General features: G+C 35.0%; 2 protein-coding genes across 3 annotated transcripts; both read left to right on the top strand.

The window, feature by feature from the left end:
* The first annotated feature begins 4,809 nt into the window (after positions 1-4,809).
* On the top strand, positions 4,810-13,741 carry LOC114299692 (P-loop containing nucleoside triphosphate hydrolases superfamily protein). 2 transcript variants are annotated; one of them, XM_082890853.1, is made up of 8 exons: positions 4,810-6,564; positions 6,655-6,759; positions 6,917-6,994; positions 9,647-9,788; positions 9,917-9,987; positions 11,852-11,948; positions 12,558-12,772; positions 13,349-13,741. In XM_082890853.1, the coding sequence occupies exons 1-8, from the start codon at positions 6,340-6,342 to the stop codon at positions 13,601-13,603; spliced, it is 1,188 nt and encodes a 395-aa protein (XP_082746979.1). In that variant the 5' UTR covers positions 4,810-6,339; the 3' UTR covers positions 13,604-13,741. The 2 variants fall into 2 exon arrangements, with proteins under 2 accessions (XP_082746979.1, XP_082746980.1); XM_082890854.1 differs by lacking the exon at positions 11,852-11,948 and having other exon boundaries at positions 6,203-6,564; positions 9,922-9,987.
* A 7,451-nt stretch (positions 13,742-21,192) lies between these two features.
* LOC114299691 (RING-H2 finger protein ATL43) lies at positions 21,193-23,576 on the top strand. The gene has a single exon (XM_028244486.2). It carries the CDS (start codon positions 21,907-21,909, stop codon positions 23,302-23,304), a length of 1,398 nt encoding a protein of 465 aa, XP_028100287.2. The 5' UTR covers positions 21,193-21,906; the 3' UTR covers positions 23,305-23,576.
* Positions 23,577-23,821: the final 245 nt, after the last annotated feature.

The following is a 23,821-nucleotide window of genomic DNA, read 5'->3' as shown; positions in this document are numbered from 1 at the left end:
GCTTGACATCGAATTCCTTGATACGGAGTGTGACCACTAAGGCATTGTTGTGCGGCGTCTGAATGCGCTCTAAGTCCCTTGTAGAGAAACTGACCACGTTTTTCTCTTCGGTCTTCTCCCTCTTGATCGCGGGTTGGACCGACAAAACTTCCCTCATATGTTCTACCTTCTTGATCATACCTCGGAGCTCGCATACACGCCCCGGCTCCACTATGTCGTGGATGACATTAAAAACTCCTTGTGGGGGCGCCTCCAGGTCATCCGGTCCACGCGGGTCAACCGGGGCTTGATGTGCGGCCTTCACACCCCCATCAATGTAAAGGTCCAAATGTCCGGCTGCGACTATCTCCTCAAAGTGTTGCTTCAGAGGCAAACAGTCCTCTGTCCGGTGTCCACGCTCCCGGTGGAATGTGTAGCGGTACCGCGGATTGAAGCCTTTTTGCGCATCGCCTAACTTAGCAGGAAACCGGACATAATCCTCGTCACGGATTTCACTAAGTATACGATAGATTGGAATTTTAATGACCGTGGTGATGCTCGTTCGAGCTTTTAACCTTCTGTTTGCATCAGCTACGTCGTCGCGGGGTATTCATCTCGGTCATTTCGCCGACCCCTACCCCGGTTTTGACGATTTGAACCTCGGTCAGATTCCTCGACGCGATCATTTGAACGGTTGGTCTCCTGTCCGACCGTGTGCACCTTGTCAGCCGACCTCTTGTCTGTTGAACTCTGAAAATCAATTTGGAAAGCAAAGAAAAAGGTGTAAAATAAGGGTTTGAGCTATAAGTAAAGGTGCAAGAAAGAGTGTTAACTCTCTCTACCCTTTGGTAGCTATCCAAACCCAAGCTTGGACATTTGAAATGGATTCAAGACAACATAAAAACACAAGAAGTAGATAGCAAGAGATGGAACAAGAAGTAAAAGAGAAGGTGGTAAGTTTATACCTTTCAAAGAAGTAAACTTTTGTTTATAACACAAACTTGCTTCAAGCACACTCTCAAGCTTGAATTGTGATGCTCAAGCCTCAACCGAGGTTCTAAGGTGATGTATGGTGTATGGATATTAGTTAAGAGAGATAGGTTGGCTCAAAGATTACTTGTATAGGAAGAATGAGCTCTCTCTTCCATGTATAGGTTCTTTAGAAATTTTTCAGCCCTCAAAACAGAGGTATAACCTCGTTTTTATAGAATTTGAGCAAGATAAGTCGAAAATATCTTCAAAAAAAGACAGCTGGCGGGCTCTCGCCGAAAATAGTGTGTATCACCATCGAGGCATGGTCGGGCCCAAATAGCCATGGCCGGCTCCCAATGGGGCACGACCGGGCCCTAATGTGCTACCCCACTCCCCTGTTTCAAGCTTAGTACAAGGTGGCACAATAGTAAAAAATGAACCTTTGAGGTAAGAATGAGACAAGTAGGAAGGTTTTGGGTGGGCTCGACTTTGGATTCCCTCGCCGAGAACTCGAATCGCACAATGTAGTTTTCATCATCGAGTGGGCTGGACCAAGCGCCAAAGTCTTACGGGTGGTCAAAAATAGGGTGTCTACATGCAAGAAATCCTAGATGACGAAGTGTACGTTGCGCCGCAAATGCCTGACCACCCTGAATACACCCAGGTTGGCGATATCATGGAGCCAGGGGACTCAGATTCCTATATGGCAACTGTAAGAGCGAATATTATATATGCACTGCAACAATAAGGGCACATTTAAGGCCGACGCATTTGTTGCCGTGGTGGGTCTTATATTCGCTGTATGTTGTGTAACACTGATGTATGTTGTTGAAAGTGATTCTATTATTATATCATTAATTAAAATGAAGTAATTTGTTGTACCAAATTCGCAACAATTAAAAAATATATTGCAATAATCAACACCATTCAATTTCGTACACATGTTACATTTCTTACATAATCAAAATAATTATAAAAAAAAATAAAACATACAAAAATAATACATTGTAATTTTTTTTTTTAAAATTTGTTACATAATTAAAATAATTAGAAAAAAAATTAAAAATAAAATATTTGCACAAGCGGGTAAAAAGAAAAAAAAGTCAAATTTTTTGTCACAAATTAAAGTGAACAAGTACACATTACGTGTGAACATAAAACATGTACAATAAATAAATAAATTAAACTTTGCACATATATATCTTTTTAGGTCAAGCAGTCCCACCACACATTGAAAAATCAAGCCGTACTGGCCATCGCGTGAGGCATTGTTAGTACGCGTAGGGCCATAGGGATAGTACGGTAATTCGCATATTTCTTACAATATTATAATGCATATTTTTTTCATAAAAAAGTTATCATCTTCTAATTTTTTTAGTCAAAAATTTAAAAAGTGCACTATATAGATTATTCCAAACAACCGCTAAGTAAGGTGCATCTAAAAAAGTAAAATAAAAAATATTTAAAATTTTAAAAATATTCACCAAAAATAAAAAAATATAAAAAATAAAATATTCGATTTTCAAAAAACTGAAATTAAACCTAGTGAATATTATTAATCACAGATTTTGTAATATCATTATTTTTTTGGGCAAATTTCTTATGGAAAAGTTGAGTATAAACCTGATCAGATTTGATGGTAAACTTGGGCATTTGCATGGCTCTAGGCTATCATTTTCTTTTTTTTATACCAGTAGCCTATTTTTGACATCTGGATTAGAAGTCGGTTTTTAATTTTTTTTTGGTTCGTATCATTTCTATATTTTTATTGCACGATTTTTTCAAAAAAAAAAAAAAAAAATCAAAAATTTGACTTTTAATTTACTTTCTAAAATAGGCCAAACACTTGTACTACACTTATTTAATTTTAATGAAGTATCACTTTAATAAAATAATAAATGGTAGAACAAAGACTAGTTTAAAACTAGAATAATATTATATGCATCAATTAATCTATTAACTAATATATCAATTGATAATGTGACATAATTTAAGATATTTTTAGTATTTGTAATTTGTATAATGGATGGAGTTAATAATAATGTCATAACTAGTGTTGGTACCCTAGTTAGTACACTAATTGGTACATGTAGCACCACTCTTAAATCTAATATTTTATTTGGTTTAGTAGAATGAGATGAAATAGAATGCAATGATAACATCTTAAACTCTCCAATTAAATGATCATTATATCTTATAATGATAAATGATAATTTTCATTTGAAATACATTTTTATTACTTTTTTAATTATTCAAACATGAAAGTAGTCATTCAGATTGAATGATCATTTAATTCCATATCCAAACACCACCTAAATGAACTAGCTTTCTTTTTTACTTAAAAATAGTGGGAAAAGTTGGGCAACAAGGAACGGTGACAGTGCAACCAAAGGGCACATGCATGGGCATTGGGCATGCAAAACTATGATCTTTCTCACAGCCAATAAAAACAATTCTGTTTCTAGCAAGATATGTGCTGATCTGGCTGCAGTAGGAGTCGTGTGATTGTCCTTGAGATCAGCATACCAAAAAACAGATATATGAATCTCACGCAACACCGTTGGATGGATATCAGATATTTGAAGTTTTAAAACAAACACTTGTGAGAGAAATTCTATTTTTCATCTTAACAACACTAGCTAATGAAAAGAGTTGGTGAGTTAAAAAAAAGAAAAGAAAAGAAAAATAAAGGGTGACAAGTCACACTGTGCAGGCATGAAGGCACATGCGAATTCCAATCTTCGAGCCTTGGATTCATCTAACCCCGGGAAGATATTCCCCCAATATTGTATTTTGTATTTTGTATTTTTTTTTGGGGGGCGTGTTTACAAGTGGTCTGTGCATTTTTCTATTGTGCTAGATAAAATTTCTTGCATTAAAAAGAATGAGATGGTTATGAGCCGATCTCTATATTCCTCCAAAAACACCAACTTGTTAAGAGTTGTTTAACTAGAGAAAACTCAAACGTTTAAGTAATGTGAGCTTAATTTATAAAAATGGAACATGAGTTCAATATAGATAGTGTTGATTCGTTCCATTCACCTACCTCTCTTTTTATATTATTGCCTTTCATCATTTTGGCATCCTTACCAATGAAATAATTCATAGAAATGATTCTACTATTGTTCTAGTGCAGCCACATTGTACATACCCATAAAATTTATTTAGAAATAATAAATAATGATTCAAATTTATTACACTCACAGACTCTACAGTTTATTAATTTCATCTTCACTATTCAAATTGATTTAAGACAAAATTTGAGACTTAATTTTTTTTCATTTTTAAAATGTCTTTCTTAATAATATGATAAATTACGTATGAACTTTTAATTTTTCACACATTTGACTCTTTCTTTAAGATTTGTCACTCACATTTAACCTCACTCAACTCTTTTATCATATTGGAATGAATGAATGAATAATAAATTATAAATTTAAATTATGGGGAAATTATCAAGAAATCCCATTTGAGAGAGTTTTGGATTGAGAGATCTTTTTTTTTTTTTTTTTTTTAATACTCTTACCAATCCTATTTTTATGATAATGTTTACCAACAAATCTCGTGCATTGTTTGGGGTGTGGATTTTTTTTACTTTTTTACCATTGTATTGTATGAAAACGTGTTTGGTAAGGATGTGGGGAAATTCACACCAACCACATCAACAACATTGACCATCATCCCCCCCATTACCCACACGCAACATACCCCCCAAAACACATACACACCATCTGCCACACAAAAACACAATCTAACCACATCACCAATGCTCCACCAACACAATCACCACACTACCAAACGCATGCACACCCACATATAACAAGACAGAAACACCACAACAACCACATCAATAACATAAACCATCCCACACCCATTACTTTCAAACCACGCAAGCCCTTCCGTCTCTCCAAACCATTTACACAACACCTGCCACACAAAAAACAAAAACTAACCACACCAACTTCCCATATTTGAATTAAAAACCCTACCTAGGGAAAAAAAAAAAAAAAAAAAACTATCTTCCCACATATGCCCTATCCAATAACAATCCTAACATAGTTATCTCCAGACATCACCAACCACAACCTCCAAACCCCCTAACACACACACACATCATGACAACTCCGCTCAAATACACAACGCAACAACAAAATATGCACACACTAACAAAAAGCACACAACAAACCCAAATAGAACAACACCCTATCTAACACATTAAGATTGAAGATGTGGGTACTCACTGTTGCACAGCGGATGTCGTTCACAATGCGGTCCACACCACCAAATCACCCCTACAAATCCGCCAACAAGATTGCCTTGTTTATCAACCCCAACCAGATGTGGTTCACTGACAAACACTCCCAACCCAAAAAAAATTGAATCTCCTAACAATTTCCCTAAATCACCTGGTGGTCACCACTGGTTTGGTCTTAGAACCCAATCACGACGATCGAGAGGGCTTGACGACTGACGTGCAATGGAAGATGGATAGTTTTCGACAACGTCGATTGATGGTTTTCTTAACCTTCTACAACATCACTATGTTCATCAAACGGTTTTCACTATGTGGACGGTATCATCAGTTTCAGATACAAGGTGGGTTGGCCCGTCAGAATTTCACTCACAAAAAAAAAAAAAAAATGGGCTAACAACTGGGCTTCATGGTGTGGTGATGTGGTTGGACTAATCCAACGTACCAACGCAAAAAAATCTATAGGACGCTTTCCAAAACGTGGCAGGCCCACCACGTACGCAATCTAAACAACTCAAAATGGGCCAACAACTGGGCTTCATGGTGTGGTGATGTGGTTGGACTAATCTAACGTACCAACGCAAAAAAATCTATAAGACGCTTTCCAAAACGTGGCAGGTCCACCACGTACGCAATCTAAACAACTCAAAATTACTAACTATGGGCAAAAACGTAATACAACAAAAAATGAGACTTCTGATATCATCATAAAACAATTGGGACTTAATGGTTTGCAATTCATTCATATGGGATTTATAGGTCAATTCTCCTTAAATTATTCATGCTTTATTTTTTATGGTTTTCACCATTTTTGTTTGAATTTTTTAAACTATTTTTAAAATTTTTTAAATAAAAACTTAATTTGATAGCAATAAATATCAAAATTTATTATTAAAAATTATTTATACCTTCAAAAAAAGAAAAAATTAATAATAAATAATTTTGATTATTTCATTTCCGTCACAAAACTAATTTTTAATATTTTATAACAAAATTTTGAACCAAATTTCTGAAAAGCAAATTAAACATTTGGGGGATGTGTAGAGGATTGTTGAAAACCCTCCAAATCCACTGATCACTGTCGATTGTCGATCAAGAAAGTGAGGGTTTTGGGGGTTTTTGGAGGGTTTTGTTGTATGTTTGTGTGTGTGTGTGTGTGTGTGTGTGTGAGAGAGAGAGAGAGAGAGAGAGAGATGGGAGGGAGAGTGAAGAAGGTCGTGAAGAAGGGATTGGGGGAGATGGGTTTCAACATGGGCGGTGGAACCATCAATTGGTTCCCAGGCCACATGGCTGCAGCCACTCGCGCCATTCGCGACCGCCTCAAGCTTTCTGACTTCGTCATCGAAGTGCGCGACGCCCGTGTTCGTCCTCTCTCTCTCTCTCTCGCATCTATACGTACATATTAACTCGTATCACTCTCTTGTAATTTCAATTCGTTTTTGCACCAATAGATACCACTTTCTTCTGCAAATCAAGATCTCCAACCTCTGCTCTCAGGCAAGAAGCGAGTCATCGCTCTCAACAAGAAAGATTTGGCCAATCCCAACATTATGCATGTAAAATGTTTTAATCAATCTCAATTTGTTTGGAATTTAGTCCTAGACTGGTCATTTGTTTGATTTTTGTGGTTATTGTATGGAAATTAGTGAATTGTAAAGGCAGGTGTTGATTGTTGTGACAACTATGGTGTTTTTTTGGGTTTAATTTTTGCAGAAATGGACTGGGTTTTTTGATTCTTGCAAGCAAGATTGCCTTCCAATAAATGCCCACAGTAGAAGTTCTGTTCAGAAGGTTAGTTGGTTTTTTTGAAAAAAATATTGGCAATGTTGTGCACATTGCCCTTTTTAAGGTAGTGTTTGATTCATTGGAATGAAGCGGAATGGAATGATCATTCTATCAAAAATTTCATTCCCTTGTTTGGTTTAACTAAAAAGATAATGAAAAATGTATTGCTAATGGAATCATCTGCAGCCAAAGGAATGGCCATTCCATCTCATTCCAGTGAACCAAATAGAGCATAAAAGTTTAATTTTTATGATGTTGCTATATATCACATAATCACACTACTGAAATGGTGGCTGTTGTTAGCTTGTGATTAAGGGGTCATTACATTTTTCCTTTTGCACTTACCTCCTTTGTTGTGAAAGAAAACATATGTTGATTTAAAATTCCATGTCCTACCTGTATGAAAATTTTAAATTTTTTTCTTCTTGAGCTCATACGCATCATGTAGTTGCTATTGATTTGTTATATCCTGTCCATCAAGTGCGTAAAACAAATCTTTTGGGGCTCATGTTTGGCGGAGTTATGTGATTTCTACATAGGCCCCATGTTCACCACAATTTTAAAAGGGGCTGGAAAAACTTCACTCAAGAGGGTTCACACTCGGACCTTCCACACCAAATATCCAGTGAAAACCTCACGCAATGACCATTACTCATCTTAAAATAAGTGAATATATAGAAGTCATCCCACACCTACAGGATACCCTTCCAACTTGTGAGTGTTGTTATTATCTTTGGTCAAATGAATAGCTACTCTATCAATACTTTATTGGGCACCCTATCACGCCCCTCCAATTAAGAGGTTTGAGGGTTTGGTCCGTAGGGGGTATACAATATGTATTGTTTTAGCTATTTTAGAGTGAGGGATTATTCATCCTTTATATATGTTGCTTTATTTTCCCTTGTTTCTTCTTTTTCCTCCTCCCAACTCGAGCTTTTTGCCAAGACCAAAGCAACCCCCTAACTGTTGAAGGGAACCCCCTCTCCATGCCAAACAAAAGAAGGGGCAAAGATCGCATCTCCTTGCCACCTTACAATGAATGAGAAGATGGCTCACTGAATCCCCCATCCTTCTTACACATGCAAGAACAATTCATATGTGCTTGCTTTTTATTTGATCAAATTATCTGCAGCGATCTCCTCTGGCTTTAAAGATCCCTTCATCTCACAAATGTGTCAGCAACCCAATTATCTAATGCACACAAATCTTAGGTCTTTGATGAGGTCAGTATCAACCCCTAGCCGGAGACCTCTAGTCTAGGAAGAGAAGTTTTCTGGTTATTGACTGACTATGGAATAATACTCTTTTAACTTCTTCTTTAGACAGTTAAACGAAAAGATAGTAAGCACCACTTAGATTGAATACATGTACCTCGCCTCCACCACCTCATCGTGCACATTCCAATTCTTCCTACCAAACATTCATTCCGGAACTCCACTATCCTATCATACGAGTCAAACTCAATTTCTACATCAACATCTACGATCTTGCTTTGGTGAAGAATACCAAGAGAACTCTGTGGCCATTTGGGTATTTCTGCCATCACCACATAAGATGCTGCCACCTAATTTTAGTGATGTCAAATTTTGAAGATGCCAAATTACCACCTAAAGCCTTCAGAAAAAATTTGGCATCTCTAAATTTGAAGAAATGGTTGGAGATGCTTTAATACTTTTAATTTCTTTGGAAATAGAGTTTCTTCAATAGAAATTAGGATAGTTTATTCCACTTTTTTTCCGACATATAAAATGTCAAAAATAAATAAGTTCTTGCTATTATGACATAATAAAATATAAATATATTTGTAACATAGAAATAATAAGTTGTGCATCTCCAATGGTTGTTGCTACAATACCATTGCTATTGCTATAATTTGGCAATGAATAGTGCTATTTTGCCAAATTATAGCAATGGTGCTCCAATAGTCACTTGCTATTTTGGCAATTCTCAATCCACTTTCTCTCCAAGTTTGTAGGTGTTGTTTGAATATAGGTTTTTTTGTGATTTTATTTTTGTTTATTTTTTTGTCTTTTATGACCTTTTTTTAACTATTTGTAAAAAAAATTATATATTTATATTATTCCCGACTAGACAAATATAAAAAAATGAAAAAAATTTGAAAAATTAGAATTTTTTAAAAAAAATATAATTCAATTTGAAAAATTAAATAGAAAAATTAAATTTGAAAAATTATTTGGTTTTCTACTGCTTCAATTCTGTTTTTTCAACTGAATTTGGAGCCACAAATATGTTCATATTTGCTGATGTGGCATATTTGACAATTGCTATTTTACTTGCCAAATTTGAGAACAGATATGGCATATGCCATCTTTGGCAAATAAAATAGCAATCCATTGGAGATCCACTTTTTATCACTATTGTTAAATTATAGCTTTGGCAAGTGTTTTGAGAGTTCCATTGGAGATGCTCTACTTTTTCATGAATGGATATGAAAATGCATATTTATTTGCTGTCTTCTCCACACCATGTTTGTGCCCTTTTTCCCCAAAAATGTCGTGTTGATACATCCATATCTTGTCTTCTATACCCATGCTTATTACTCAATAGGATTTTGTGCTTTGATACTTGCTTTAACTTTTACCGTGTACTCTTTCTATTCTTTTTCCTAATTTTCTTATTTGTGGTTCTTGCCCAAAGCTTCTTGACCTCGTGGAGTTCAAACTAAAGGAGGTAATCTCCAGGGAACCTACTCTGCTCGTTATGGTGGTTGGTGTTCCCAATGTTGGCAAGTCAGCTTTAATCAATTCGATTCATCAAATTGCCTCATCTCGCTTTCCTGGTGAGATTTTTATGGAGTTTTCTATCATAATTATTATTTTTAAATGATAAAAAATGGAAACTCAGCTATAGTATTTATGGTATTCAAGTAATTTACCTTGAGTGTTTAAAATTTTAGATTTTTCTTAGTGCAGGAGAAGAAAAAGCGTGCTACAGTGGGACCATTGCCCGGTGTTACTCAAGATATTGCAGGATACAAGGTCAATTTTCTAAAGAATTGTAGTTTTTTATTTGTAATTTTTCTTAATTGTATATAAATTGTACTCTTTATTTGAAGGAAGGAATTTCATCAATGATGACTGGAAGGTAACTTTGTTTTACTAGTAAATAATTTTTTTTTCTTGGCCTCCCATGACAGAATTTTTTTTATTTTTCACTAGTATGTTGCACATTTGCTTGCCTATCTCAGCAAATCATTATTTAAACATATATTTTTTTAACGTCTACATGTCATCTCTGAATAAATTGTTTGATATGTAAACCCATGAAAACATGATATTTAGGGAGGAGAGGTCAACTTGATAACCACCACATCTTTCTCATTTTTTTCTTTAAGATTTACTCTGTGTGTGTGAAATATTGGTAAGCTACTTAGTGGTTGGTTGTGACATAGCAAAAACAAGTGTGTTTAATCCCATGTATTGACGTTAGCATTTAGAACATTCAAGATGATGAAGAATCTTCTTTTGCTTAAAATATTTCTATACTTTAGAATAAAACTATTATTATTGCTACTGTCATTGTAAATTCATTGGTGGTCATGTTTTCTTCTGTTATGCTGGCAATTTTCTTATGAAAGTCATTTTATCCCTCGACCTATCTTCTATGAAGTATGGACACGCCAGATCTCATGCCGTGGGGGTGTCTGATACGGGGACACATCGGGGATACGGGGACACGCCGGGAACACGTACGGGACACGCCAGGTGGCGTGTCCCTTTAATTTAATTATTTTTTTACAGGGGACACGGCGGCGACACGCGTGTCCACCAAATCTGGACACGCGTGTCCAAATTTAGACATAGAGGAAAAGAGAAGGCAAAGATCAAGGTCAAGAGATAGTCGGTTCAGGCGACTTACCTCCATCAGTCGATTTAAACCAATTGATCCACCACCTCCATCCAGTCGATCGAAGACCCTTGACCCCCATCAAGTCGATCGAAGGTAAGCCCCTCTCTCTCAGCCGATCAGTCGATCTCCATCAATCGATCAGTCGTCTTCCATCCAGACGACTTCGAAGGTAAGCTCTCTCTCTCGCTTCGATCGTCTCTGTCCTCTCTCTCTCTGTGTCTTCGATCGTCTCTGTTCTCCCTCTCCCTCTCCCTCTTTCTCTGTGTTTTTGTTAAGTATATAAGATAATTGATCAGATAATATATATATATAATATAATTTATAATTGATCAGATAATATATATATATATATATATAATATAATTTATCATATATAATATATATAATAAAATTTATAAATTATAATTTTTATCTTGTAAAATAAAATATTTAATTATTATTTCTTAAAATATCATATATAATAATAATTTTTATAAATTATTATTTCTTAACTTTTTAACGTATAATAAATAAAATAAATCATCTAATTATTTAAAAAAATTCTAATTAAATCATATATAATAAAATAAAATATCTAATTTTTCTTTTTATTTATTTTAACATATTTTATTATTCTTTATTTGTTATATATTTTTATTTATATAATATATATATATATATCATTTAAAAATAAAAATAATAAATTAACAATAACACATTATTTTAAAAAATATAATAAATAAATAAAATAATTAATGTATATTAAAATAAAAATATTTATAAAAAATTAAAAAATTTGCCGTGTCCCCTGCCGTGTCCGTGTCCCCATTTTTTAGAAATTGCCGTGTCCGGTGTCCGTGTCCGTGTCCGTATGCGTGTCCATGTCCGTATCCGTGCTTCATAGCCTATCTTTATCACGAAATATGTTTTGATCTAATATTCCTTCATTATATATTAAATTACGATCTGTTGTAATGATTTGTGTGCTAAAGTTTAATTTATTAATGCACACAGATTGCCCACAAGCCTAGCATATATGTTTTGGACACGCCCGGAGTATTGGTTCCAAGTATCCCAGACATTGAAACAGGGTTAAAGCTAGCTTTGGCTGGTATAAACTCTTTTGATGTTTGTATTCTCTAGAGTTGATTATAAATTTCATTTACTTTTTTAATCTATTTGATCACTGCTTTTGCAATTACCAGTTGTAAGTTGTTAGTCTTGTCAGGAGTCTCTAATTTATGGCTTTAGTGATTCGGAGTCTTATTAGGTATCTGTGTTGGGTAGATTGGTTTGAGAATGTCTCCATGGGAATAAAATTTAGATTTAATAGGTAGAGTTCTCTTTCTCCCTCTAATATCTTCACTACGTTGCTTCTTGGTTTCTCCTCTGCCTCTATGCTTCCCTAGTCTTATCTTCTTTATTCCTCCTCTTTAACTCTCTCTCTTGGTTTCTCTTTTTTCTTTATATCCTTCTGTATCTTCGTTCATATGTTCTTTCTTGTATTTCTACCTCTATCTCATCATATCACATATCTACTTGAACAAAATTAGCATGCTATATTTACCTACCACATGTTTGAAGAAATCCTTGTCAAGGTGATGCAACATCAAGATGTCTTGTGATCAATTTTAGCATCTGGAACTCAAGTTATAGTTGTCTATATGATCTATTGCTTCTTTATGCAACTGATAATAATTATTATCTAAATAACATGCAGGGTCTGTGAAAGATTCGGTAGTAGGTGAAGAACGTATTGCTCAGTACTTACTGGCAGTTTTGAATACTCGGGGTACCCCCCTCCACTGGAAGCACTTGGTTAGTAGAAGAATAGATGGTGCAGATGAATCTGATGACAAACATGAATATAATCTCAAAGATCTTCTGCCAAAAAGGAGGAAGCCCATAAATAGATCTGATGTGCACTACATTGAGGTAACTTATGATTTGTCAGTTTCATGTGCTGAAAGACCAAGGCAGTTTTAGATTTTTATTATTGACATTGTTTGAATCCAATGTTTCTCAATCAGAAACATCTGAGGATATTCCTGAACCCTTTGGCACACTGAAAGTCATCCAGCTACAGAAAAAAACGTTCTAAAAAGGTTTAATTGGAGGCTACTTGGTCAGACTGAGTCACAAGACAAGCATGATATAATGAATATTCTCTCCCGAATCGTGATTTATTCCCATAGGACTCAATTATAATACATTGCATCAATAATTAGTGGAAATGCATAATGTTGAAATCAAGAACCCAGTGATGTAAATCCAATTACGAGTGTTAGGTTGACATCCTTTTCACCATTATTTAGTGAGACAGTAAAATGTTTGAACTTATTGCCTGAACACAATTAGCTAGTTATGTCATTCTCTTTATTCTTCTTCATCTGCACAACTCTGTTAACAGTTGGAATGATTAGCAACGGTTTAAAGTGTTTCATACTTGGCTTGCTAAATTTTTTTTTCTTCTATTTTTATCCTTTCATCTTTTCAAATCTGTTCTCACAGGATCTTGTAACGGAAGTACAACGTGCACTTTTTGTAACTCTCTCAGAATTCAATGGTAGTGTAGAATATGAAGCTGACTTGGAGAATCTCATAGAACATCAGTTTGAAGCACTTCAGAAGGCGCTGAAGATACCTCACAAGGCATCAGAGGCACGTACTATGGTATCAAAAAAGTTTCTCACTTTATTTAGGACCGGTAAACTTGGTCCTTTCATTCTTGATGATGTCCCTAACGCCTCTAATTCTGTACCTTGAAATTTTGTGGCAGTTTTTTTTTAATATATCTATACTGAGCACATTTTATTATTGAATTTTCTGATTGAAAAAATGTATTTTCTCTGTAAAGAATTATTCCCCATGATTTTCTATCTACACACATACCCTTTTTCTTTTTTTCTTTTATTATTTTTATTTTTAAATATTGCAATGCCTTTGCCAATGAACACACGATTGAATTCCATCTTTAGGTTGGCAGTTTGTATTCGTGTCATTAATCAGCCATCGTGCTTGTTTTCAAGGCCATAACAAAACTAGGCAATACTGGAGCTGAAGCTGTGTCTAGTGTGGCTTCTCTCCATGTTATGAAGTGCTTTTGGACCTGTATGGCAATTTTCTCTAGGATAGCAAGTGAGTACCATGATAATCAAAACTTTTTTTCCTTGCAAATATTAACTCATATATGTTGTCTTCGGAGGAGCCGAAGCAATACAAACTTGCCAACTAAGATTCGTTGTCAAATAGTCCCAAAGGCTGCTATCCCAATAGGCCAGTGGGAGGAAAAAGGAGAGGGCCTGAAAATCATACTACCATGGTCGGCAATGATGCAAGAACACGGGACATGACACAGATACATGGACCACAAATTTTTAAAAAATGAGAGACACAACATACTGGGAACACGTTCAATATACATAATTTTATTTATTTAATATATGTATAATTAAAAAAAAAATTAATATATGTTTAAAATTAATAAAAATAGTACCCACAAGATTTTAATAAAGTTAATTAATTTTAATTTTTATTTTTAAATAAGGATACCAAAAAAATAGAAATGACAAAAAAAAAGGCTACTCAAAGGAAGAAGGAAAAAAAAAAAAAAAGGAAGAGAGAAACTAAATGAGAAATATAAAAGAAGAAAAGAAACATGAAAAGAGAAAAGAAAAGACAAACAGAAGAAGAAACGGCGAAGCGAAGAACAGAAGAGGAAAATGAAGAAGAGAGCAGAATCAAAGAAAATGAAGCAAAGAAGAGGAGAAAACGAAGAAGAGAGCAAAATCGAATGAATCGAAGAGAACAAGAACAAAGAAGACGAATAAAAATGAAGAGAAGAAGAGTAATACCTCAGAAAGGATTAGCGATCGATCTCTTTGAATAGCATTGGGGCTTCGATCGACTCTTCGAATAACTTTATGGCTTTGATGGATCTCTCTCTCTCTCTTCTCCAAAAGTTAGGTTTGGACTTCTTTGATCCCTTTCTAATTCTTGAAGTTTTATCTTTTTACATTTTGTATCCTATTGCAAGTTCTAAAAATCATATTTTGGCCCCAAAAGTGTCTACATCATGTCTTTACGTGTCTGATTGCAAAAATTAAATATAAAAAAAAGGGACACATCTTGTAGAGTGTCCGACATGTGTCCACTGCGTGTCTATGTTCAATACATGCCGAACACCTATACATTACTATTGGAGAGATGTTCGTACTTCATAAATGGTTGAAAAAGCATTTTCCCTTCAAATAACATGCACCCTAGGTCACCTCCGGCCTTTTTTTTTTAAGTTTTCGATGAAAAACAAATCAAATCTAATGCATTATGAAGTACTATGTTATGCTCTAAAACTCAGATGCAATATAGCGACCCTTGAGCTGCATGATTGCTTGTTTTCTATGAGTCTACATTTTCTTTTAAATGGACAAAGTACTAATCCCTACTTGATTCTTCAGAATGCATGAATTTCATTTGGAAGGTTCATAGGTTCTTTATGAATAATGCTATATGTACTAACAGCTGTGTTATGTAGCCCGAATGGACAGAGGCTCGACTGCCCCGAAAATAATCAAAAGACGTCGTTTGATTATTTTTTATTTTTTCCTTTTCTTCTCCTTCAGTCTCTTCTTCCTTCCCCTCTCTGCTGTGCTACTTTGGAGCTCACTCAAAACTCAACAAACAAACAAACTCAAAAAAAAAAAAAAAAAAAATCAAAAATCAAACCCACACAGCAACAACAATAGACAAACCCAAATCAAAAATCAAAACTCAAAAATTCTCACAAATCACCAAATCTACACAAATCAAAAAAATCAAAATAAAAAAAAAAAAAACGAGGGGAAGAGAGAAGAATAGAGAAAGAAGGAGAGAGGAAGAAGGAGGAGCTCTCCGTCGATCTGTGTATACACACAGATCTCTCATCGCCATCACGCCGTTGTCGCCGTTGCTCTCCGTCGCCCATCGCCATTCACAGATCTCTCGTCCCCATCATCATCACGTCGTTGCTCTTCTCTCTTCCTCCTTCTTCTCTCTCCATTCTCCTTTCTCCCTTCTCCCTTCTCGCTGTTTAAGGAGAGGACCAAAAAAAAAAAAAAAAAAATGAAAACGACGTCATTTGCAATTTCGGGACAATCGAGCCAATCATCTTTTCGAGCCCTCAAGCTTTATTCATGTACTAATTAGTGTATTAACTAATATACCAATACAAGTTATGACATTATTATTAATCCCACTAAGTATACAAATTATAAATACAAAAAACTTCTTAAATTATGTCATATCATCAATTGGTACACTAGGTAGGCCTTGTTTGGCAAGTGGTGATTTTAGCCAAAAAGTCACTAAAAAAATTAAAAAATCAACAACTTATACCAAAAAGTCAAAGATTTCCCTTTCTCTTTACTTTTTGCACATCTTTTCGTAAAAAATCAAAAGTCATCCCAAACATACTAATTTTTTTTACATCATATTTTAGCCAAAAAGTCAAAAAATTACTATACTAATTGGTACATGTAGTACCACCGGTTCTTTATTGTTGTGTTCAAGTCCTTAGAAGTGGAAATTAGGGATGGTAATGGAGGTTAACGGGGTGGATATTAAATTCTCCGTCCCTATTTCCCTATAATAAATTTTTTTCATTCCCCATTCCCCATGGATACTATCCTCCCCATCTCCTAATGGGTTTGAATTTTTCCCAACCCAACTCGACCATTTATTTATTTTTTATTTTTAAGGTTAACAACCAATTTTTTTTCTTTTTTCTTTTTTCTTTTTTAAATGTTCACAACCAAAATTAAATATACGTTCAATGTTATTTTATTTTATTTAGTTCAACAACAAAATCAGATACATATTAATTAATTAATTAAAAATTTTGTTTTAAAATAATCAAACTCAGGACCCAACAAATCAATTACCAACAAAGCACAAAGAAAAAACAGAATATCACAAAGAACAGCAACATTGAACAATTATAACAAGACCAAAGAAAAACAATAAACAAACAAAAATTAAAATTAATAAGGGTTTTGCTCAATTGCATTTTATGTATAACTCTGCGAAAATCCCAAGAAAATAGATAGACAGTAAAGCTTCGTTTGGGAAGTCAACTTTTGGATTTTTTTTTTTTTTTGATAAAATAACCACAAAAATAAGATAAATTTTTTAATTCAATAAAACAAAACATCACATCCAACTTATAATCATTACATTTTTTTCTCACAAAAAAGTTAAAAAAATCAAAAAAGTCAAAAAAGTCAAAAACCCTTCCCAAATGAAGATTTTTAGCCCAGGCTAAAATAGTCAAAAAGCCAACCAACTTCCCAAAGGAAACCTAAATCAATTTGATCTTCCACATGAGAATTCACAATTGATTTACATCCATAGCTTTAAACAACATTGAATTAAAATTTCCATGAATCAAAGCAACGACTCTGTGAAGCTAATCATATTTTCTGCCGATTGATGCGTAAGTCTCTTCGACAGGTTTCGCCAATTGCAAAAGAGTGCCGCTAGTGTCCAACAACAATACATTATATGCTCTCTTAACCAACCTTCTTAAGAAAGGGGAGAAAACCTAAATGGCATGTTTGATTGGGTGGATTAGAGCATGGGATTGGGATTACTAATCCGTGGGCCCAATTATCCTATGTTTGTTTTAACATTTTGGTTTAGGATTATTAATCCAATGGATAATTAATACTTCACTATTAGTCTTGTGAATCAAACATGACCAAATAGTGCTATTTGGAAGCTGAGAAAGTGGCGGAAAAGGAAAAAGAAAAGAAAAAGAAAATTATGCAAATTATGATGGGAAAATACCTGGGTGAAGAGTAGAAGAGAAGGAAGAGGATCAAATAGATGAATTTGTAAAAACACACAGAACAAGAGAGAAAGAGAGAACGAGATAGAGAAACTTACCACGCCGCAGAACCACCGTGGTAACACCGACGGAGATCACCGCCGCTAGATCGTTGCCTTCTCAAATCCGATGGAGATCGTTGCCTTCACTGAATCGCTGCTATATAAGAATGAGAATGAGAAAACTGTGACCCTAAACGCAACACATAGGGAAATGGGCGGGCACCCATTCCCGACCCATATCTATGAATATTTAAAAAACCCCACTTAATTAATCTGATGGGTAACAAAAAAGGAAAAAATACTATATATTTGGGTCTGACTTTCATGGATATTCATAGGGTAGGATCCATATTACCATCCCTTGGAAATAGGTCCCTCCATTAAAAGGGGCCGCAAATTAACGTTGTGTTTGTTTGGAGGATTTAAGAAGAAATTTAAAAAAAAAAAGAAAAAATATAGGTGAAATGTGAATAACATCAATATAATAAAACAAAAAGGTTTTTGAATCTTCAATATATTTTTGTCCTATTGGAACATTTGGATGACTCAAATCAGTTCAAATTACAAAACAATAATTGAGATATATTTTTCAAAAAATGTCTTACACGCATATTTTCTACTTTCTCGTTTCTCTCTCTTACTTTTTCATTTTCTCATTCATCATTCCATGATCCCACCTTCCTCCCTCTTTTATTTTTATTTTTTTATTTTCTTCCATTTTTATTTTTTTCTCTATTTGAAATTATATATATGCTAGGCACATCTATCTATTTAGCTATATATTATATAAGCAAAAGCGAGTATTCGTGAAGAATTTTGTGAGAATTCCAAAATTTTATAATAAATTTATGAATTTATCAAATTAAAAAATAAATTTAAATAGTATTGAGTTACAATTATATTCTAATCCTAATATTATTTACACCGTAACTGAAGGTACAGGCATACGCTAGTATATTTATATTTTACTTAATTTTACATATCTTTTTTATTTTTTTTTTCAAATCTCTTTCCGATTTTCTCAATCAATTTTTTGAGAAAAATATGCCTGCGGGTGTTGTGGTTTTCCCATTGAGAATTTTATTTTCTTATAAATAGGACCCTGAGACCAAGACCTAGACCTTTCACATAATTTTTTAAATATATATATATATTTTTCCCAGATAAATGAAAATGATATCAGAGGCCCTTTATGTTTCCTTTTTAAGGGTAAATTACACTTATCAACTGAAATTTAGAGATAAATATAATAAGCACAACAAGTTTTGACATATAGTTACACAAATTTCTCTTTTAATGAAGGTTAAAAGAAATCAAAATTTACTGATGGTGTGTAGGAACATGGATAAATAAGACTGCTATTCTCTTGGGAAAACTTTAGTGCAATAAAGATGATAAAATTATTTTTTTCATCTATACGATTAATAAATTTCCATAAAATAAGATCAAATATTATATAAATTAAAATTTTAGGAGAAATTAATATAACTATTTCAAATTTGTGGGACTCATTGGTGTAATTTTTATCACGAAAAATACTTGGGACCTCTTATTAGAGATGCCACTAGTGATATGGCAATTGATCCCACCCACCGCCACTACCAGTGATGTGTCTGATTCTTTTTTTCCATCTCATTAGAAATGTGTTTAGAATCTCTAAATTAGATATATCTAACAACACTGTCTTTATCACTGAGATTGAGACGTGGCATGTGCATTACGGTTGGCACTGAAAGTCCCATGATGTGGATGGGAACCAATTGATTGTAGTTTTTGTCAAATCCTTTGGTTTTTTTGGTTGTCTATACTAGGTGGAATGTTGAATTCAATTATTCATGAAAATACCTAGAGAGAAAATATCATGTCATCAGAATTTTTATAAAAATGATGCGGTAACGTTAATATTGTAATTAAAATATTTTTTCAATGACTCTTTACTTTTTAATATTGATTTAAAACACTATCACATTATTTTGTATATATCTTTTATATAATTTTTTTTAAAATATATATATCGTTATTTTATTCGAAATTATAATTTTAGCATTATTATTATTTCATTGTCATTGCCTGGTTCTATTTAATGACTTGATCCAATCACCGCCATTACCTATAGGATGGGAGTCCAGATCCCTTCCTTGAGCCCCTCCTTCATTCCCTTCTTGCAGGGGCCTTCGGGTCCACTTTGATGTCTAGTTTTGATAATCTGAACCGTTCATATTTTTAGATTTATTCAGTATATTATACCTGTAAAAAATCAAGTTGATCGGATATCAGAAAGTATGCGTTCAGAAAATTGGGACTACAAACTATTTTTTAATAAACAGTTTTCCGAACGCATACTTTCTGATATCCGATCAACTTGATTTTTTACAGGTATGATATACTGAATAAATCTAAAAATATGAACGGTTCGGATTATCAAAACTGGACCTCAAAGTGGACCCGAAGGACCCTACAAGGGGGGAATGAAGGAGGGGCTCAAGGGGAGGATCCCAATTCAGAGGATGGAGGGGACCCTACCAATCACTACCTTGTGCCTTTTAACTTACATGCAACAAAGGCAATACAATTCCTTAAATTCTGCAAAAGAATAACAAGATCTTGTCAATGTGGAGAACAAAAGAAAGGCTTTTTGTGAATGTGCCCTTTAGCACTCGCAAATTGTACATATTTTAGTAGTTATATTTTTATGAAGAATTACAATTATTTTAAGCTTGATGTGTGCCCTAAGAAACCCCAAAAAATTTAGATCCAATTTATTATAAATCATACTTTTCATTAAAATATAATGTCTTTATTACACACTATTGTCTTTAAAAGTCGGTTTTATGGGACAATTTTGTACCAAATAGGTTTGAGTTTTAAGTCAAATTTTATCCCTTTTACCGTTAAGTTAGAATATATAAAATGTTGTACTTTTTAAAAGAAAAAAAGAAAAAAGAAAAAATCTCGGTTTGGAAGAGGACTGTGTCCAAGAATTTATATATTGCATGGTCAAATTTGTGTGGTATTTGTATTGATAATTATTTGATCATGGAAAATTTTGTTATACACATTCCGAAAGAGTTATATTTACTTTCATATTTAGCCATTGGAGCTAAAAATATTCATCTAAGTCATTAAGTGTAATCATATTAAGTTGTAACTAATACCATATTAAAACATAATTGAAACATAATTTTGGTGCTAATCAAAGTTACTGCAATGAGTGATATAACTAACATAATTTTTAGTTCTAATCATAGAATTGTAATAACTGTTGATTTGGAAATTTGTTGGTTCTACAACCACAACAATTTGTAACTAAATACCACAATCATTTATAATCAACATCAATTAACTTATATGTAACCCCAAGGGATTGGCTAGAGATTTGCTGATCCTGAAGAGCTTCTATTTACACACTTTGTTTCAATTAAAATTATTTTTTAGTTCAAATATCAATTTTGAACCGAAAAAAAAAAAAAAACAATTGCTTGAATATTTGAATGACAAAATAATCTTTTCACTTTTAATCTCACACGACATGAATAATTCCATTCTCACTTTACAAAACAAGAAGCTCACATTTTATCTAGCGAGAGATTCCACAGAATGTCATTGAGTTAGTTCCAATTAACAAATATTATCACACTCAAAACAAAAAATGAAAACAAATTTTATTGTAAAGTGCGTAGAGCACATGTTCGAGGAATTGCCTAAAAAACACAAAGGCAAATCCGGAAGACAAGAGAGAGGGAGAGAGGGAGAGAACATTATCCTTTGTGGTTGAACCTGTGGAGGACATTTGTAGGGCCAACCATCTGTCCCTTGTTGCTTTTCCATGCTCTGCTTTCACATCCGGTGGTGCTGCTGATTCTGATTCAGGCCCTCTCTCTCTCTCTCTTAGCTTTCATCTTCTGCATCGTCATCATGTCCATGTATATCAATGCATTGTAAGGACGACAGCTATGAATCTCTCTCTCCTCTTCCTCATTCTTTGTTCTTGTCCCTTTCTCTCTACCAATCTGGCTTTATTTTCTCATTCTACCTCATATCCTAGTAATTAATTATTACAATAAAGCTCAACCAAGTTAGTTAAAACCCCCCATTTGTCTTCTTCTCTAGCTTTGTATGTTTTTCTTATAGACCCATCTCTCTCACTCCTCATTCTTCATAATTTCGTAGCATTTTCCAGAACCCAACAAGGAGGGTCAGAGATAATGCCCCTTTTCAATCTCCTCTTGAAGAACAAGAACAACCTTCTCTTGCTTTTCACAATTTCTGCTCATTTCTTCCAAGCTTCTGCAGGGTTTGGCAATGTCGGAAGAAAATTGTTCATGGCCAACATTCCCAGCTCAGCAAATCCTCCATCTCCGCCATCGCAAACAACGCCACTCAGGCCGAGCATAGCGATAATTGTAGGCGTTTTAACCATCATCTTATCCATCATCTTTCTATTACTTCTATATTGCAAGCATTGCAAAAGAGGAGCCAATGGCTTCTCCGGCAGGCTCCCTCCGTCTTCGTCCTCGAGAAAAAACTCCGGCGTCGATCGAACCGTCATCGAATCGCTTCCGATGTTCCGGTTCGGATCGCTGAGAGGCGACAAGGATGGGCTCGAATGCGCGGTTTGCTTGAACCGGTTCGAGCCGACGGAGGTGCTGAAATTGTTGCCCAAATGCAAGCACGCTTTCCATGTCGAATGCGTCGATACTTGGCTCGACGGCCATTCCACTTGTCCTCTCTGCCGATACCGAGTCGATCCAGAAGACATCCTCCTCGTCGGCGAAGATTCTGGAATTCTAGGGCAAAAAAACGAGCCCTTACCACCGCCGAAAGGATCTGATGAAATTCAGAGATCGGAAAGTTTACGGCGAGTTTCCGGGAGGCACTCATCGGCGGAGGATCGACGAACAGGCGCGAAATCGGAAAACCACCACCACCACGACGGCGGCGGCGACGCGGCGGCGGAGAGGAGATCGTTGGATAGCTTGGACAATAGAAAGAAGAAAAATGAGAATAAGAATAGATGTGAGATCGTTTCAGTCGGGTGCTTTGAGAATCATCAGCCTCGGAGAGACGAGATCTTGTTAGCGGCGCCGGAGGAGGAGGAGGAGGATCAGCGGCACCGGTTGGAGCACCGGATCATAATTTCGAACGCCGTAGACGGCGGAGGAGAAGGAGGCGGATTGAATCATAGATGGAGCGATGCTCAGGCGTCGGAGATGCTGTATCTGCGGACGGAGATGATAATGAGCGACAGTCGGCGGTTTTTGGGACCGTCACGGGGGCGACAGGCGGAGCTGGTGGCTGGGGTGAGTGGCGGAAGCGTAATAAAGGGGAGGAGTGTGTCGGAAATCACTGGGTTTAGAAGGTTTGGGAACTCGAGGAGGACGAGGAGTTATCGCCACCAACAACCACCACAATGCCACCACCAGTGGCAGTGGCGGTGGCAGCGGGGGAGAGAGAGAGAGGAAGAAGAGGAAGAAAGACATGAAGGAGTTGTTTCGAGATGGTTGGCTTGGATTTCTCATCATTCCCATTCCCATTCTCAATCACAAACACAGCAGACACTGCCAGCTGTACGGTCCGGATCAACTGCTTCATCATTAGCATAGTTATTAGAAAAATGCTTGGGAGCACTAATTAGTTCTTCCACTAATTAGGTGGCAGTGGGTCTCGCCATTAATGATGTGATATTTTGATCTTAGAGTTGTATTTTTTTTTACTTTTTTAATGCATTAGTGCTATTAGTGGTGATGTTTTTAGTGGGATGAATCATTGTTGATAGTTGTTATTCTTGGGAGAATCCAAGCCTTTTGGGTCACAACAATGATTCATCCCACTAAAAATATTATCACTAATATCACTAATGCATTAAAAATTTTTTTTTTTAAAAAAAATATAACTACAAGACCAAAACATCACATCATTAATGACTAGACTCACTGTCACTTAATTAGTGAGAGCACTAATTAGTGCTCCAAGCATTTTTCTTTGGGTCACCACATTGATGATCAATATGGATGTAGAGTTTGTGTTTTATTTCTGTAAAAAATATAAGTTAATCCGTTATCATAAATTACTTGATCAAGTTATATTTATATTAATAGTAATTATAATTTTAAAAATAAA

Source organism: Camellia sinensis, chromosome 10, assembly GCF_055761805.1.
Source record: "Camellia sinensis isolate YWXY chromosome 10, ASM5576180v1, whole genome shotgun sequence".
NCBI classification, from domain to species: Eukaryota; Viridiplantae; Streptophyta; class Magnoliopsida; order Ericales; family Theaceae; genus Camellia; species Camellia sinensis.
This window is presented reverse-complemented; position numbering and strand designations above follow the sequence as displayed.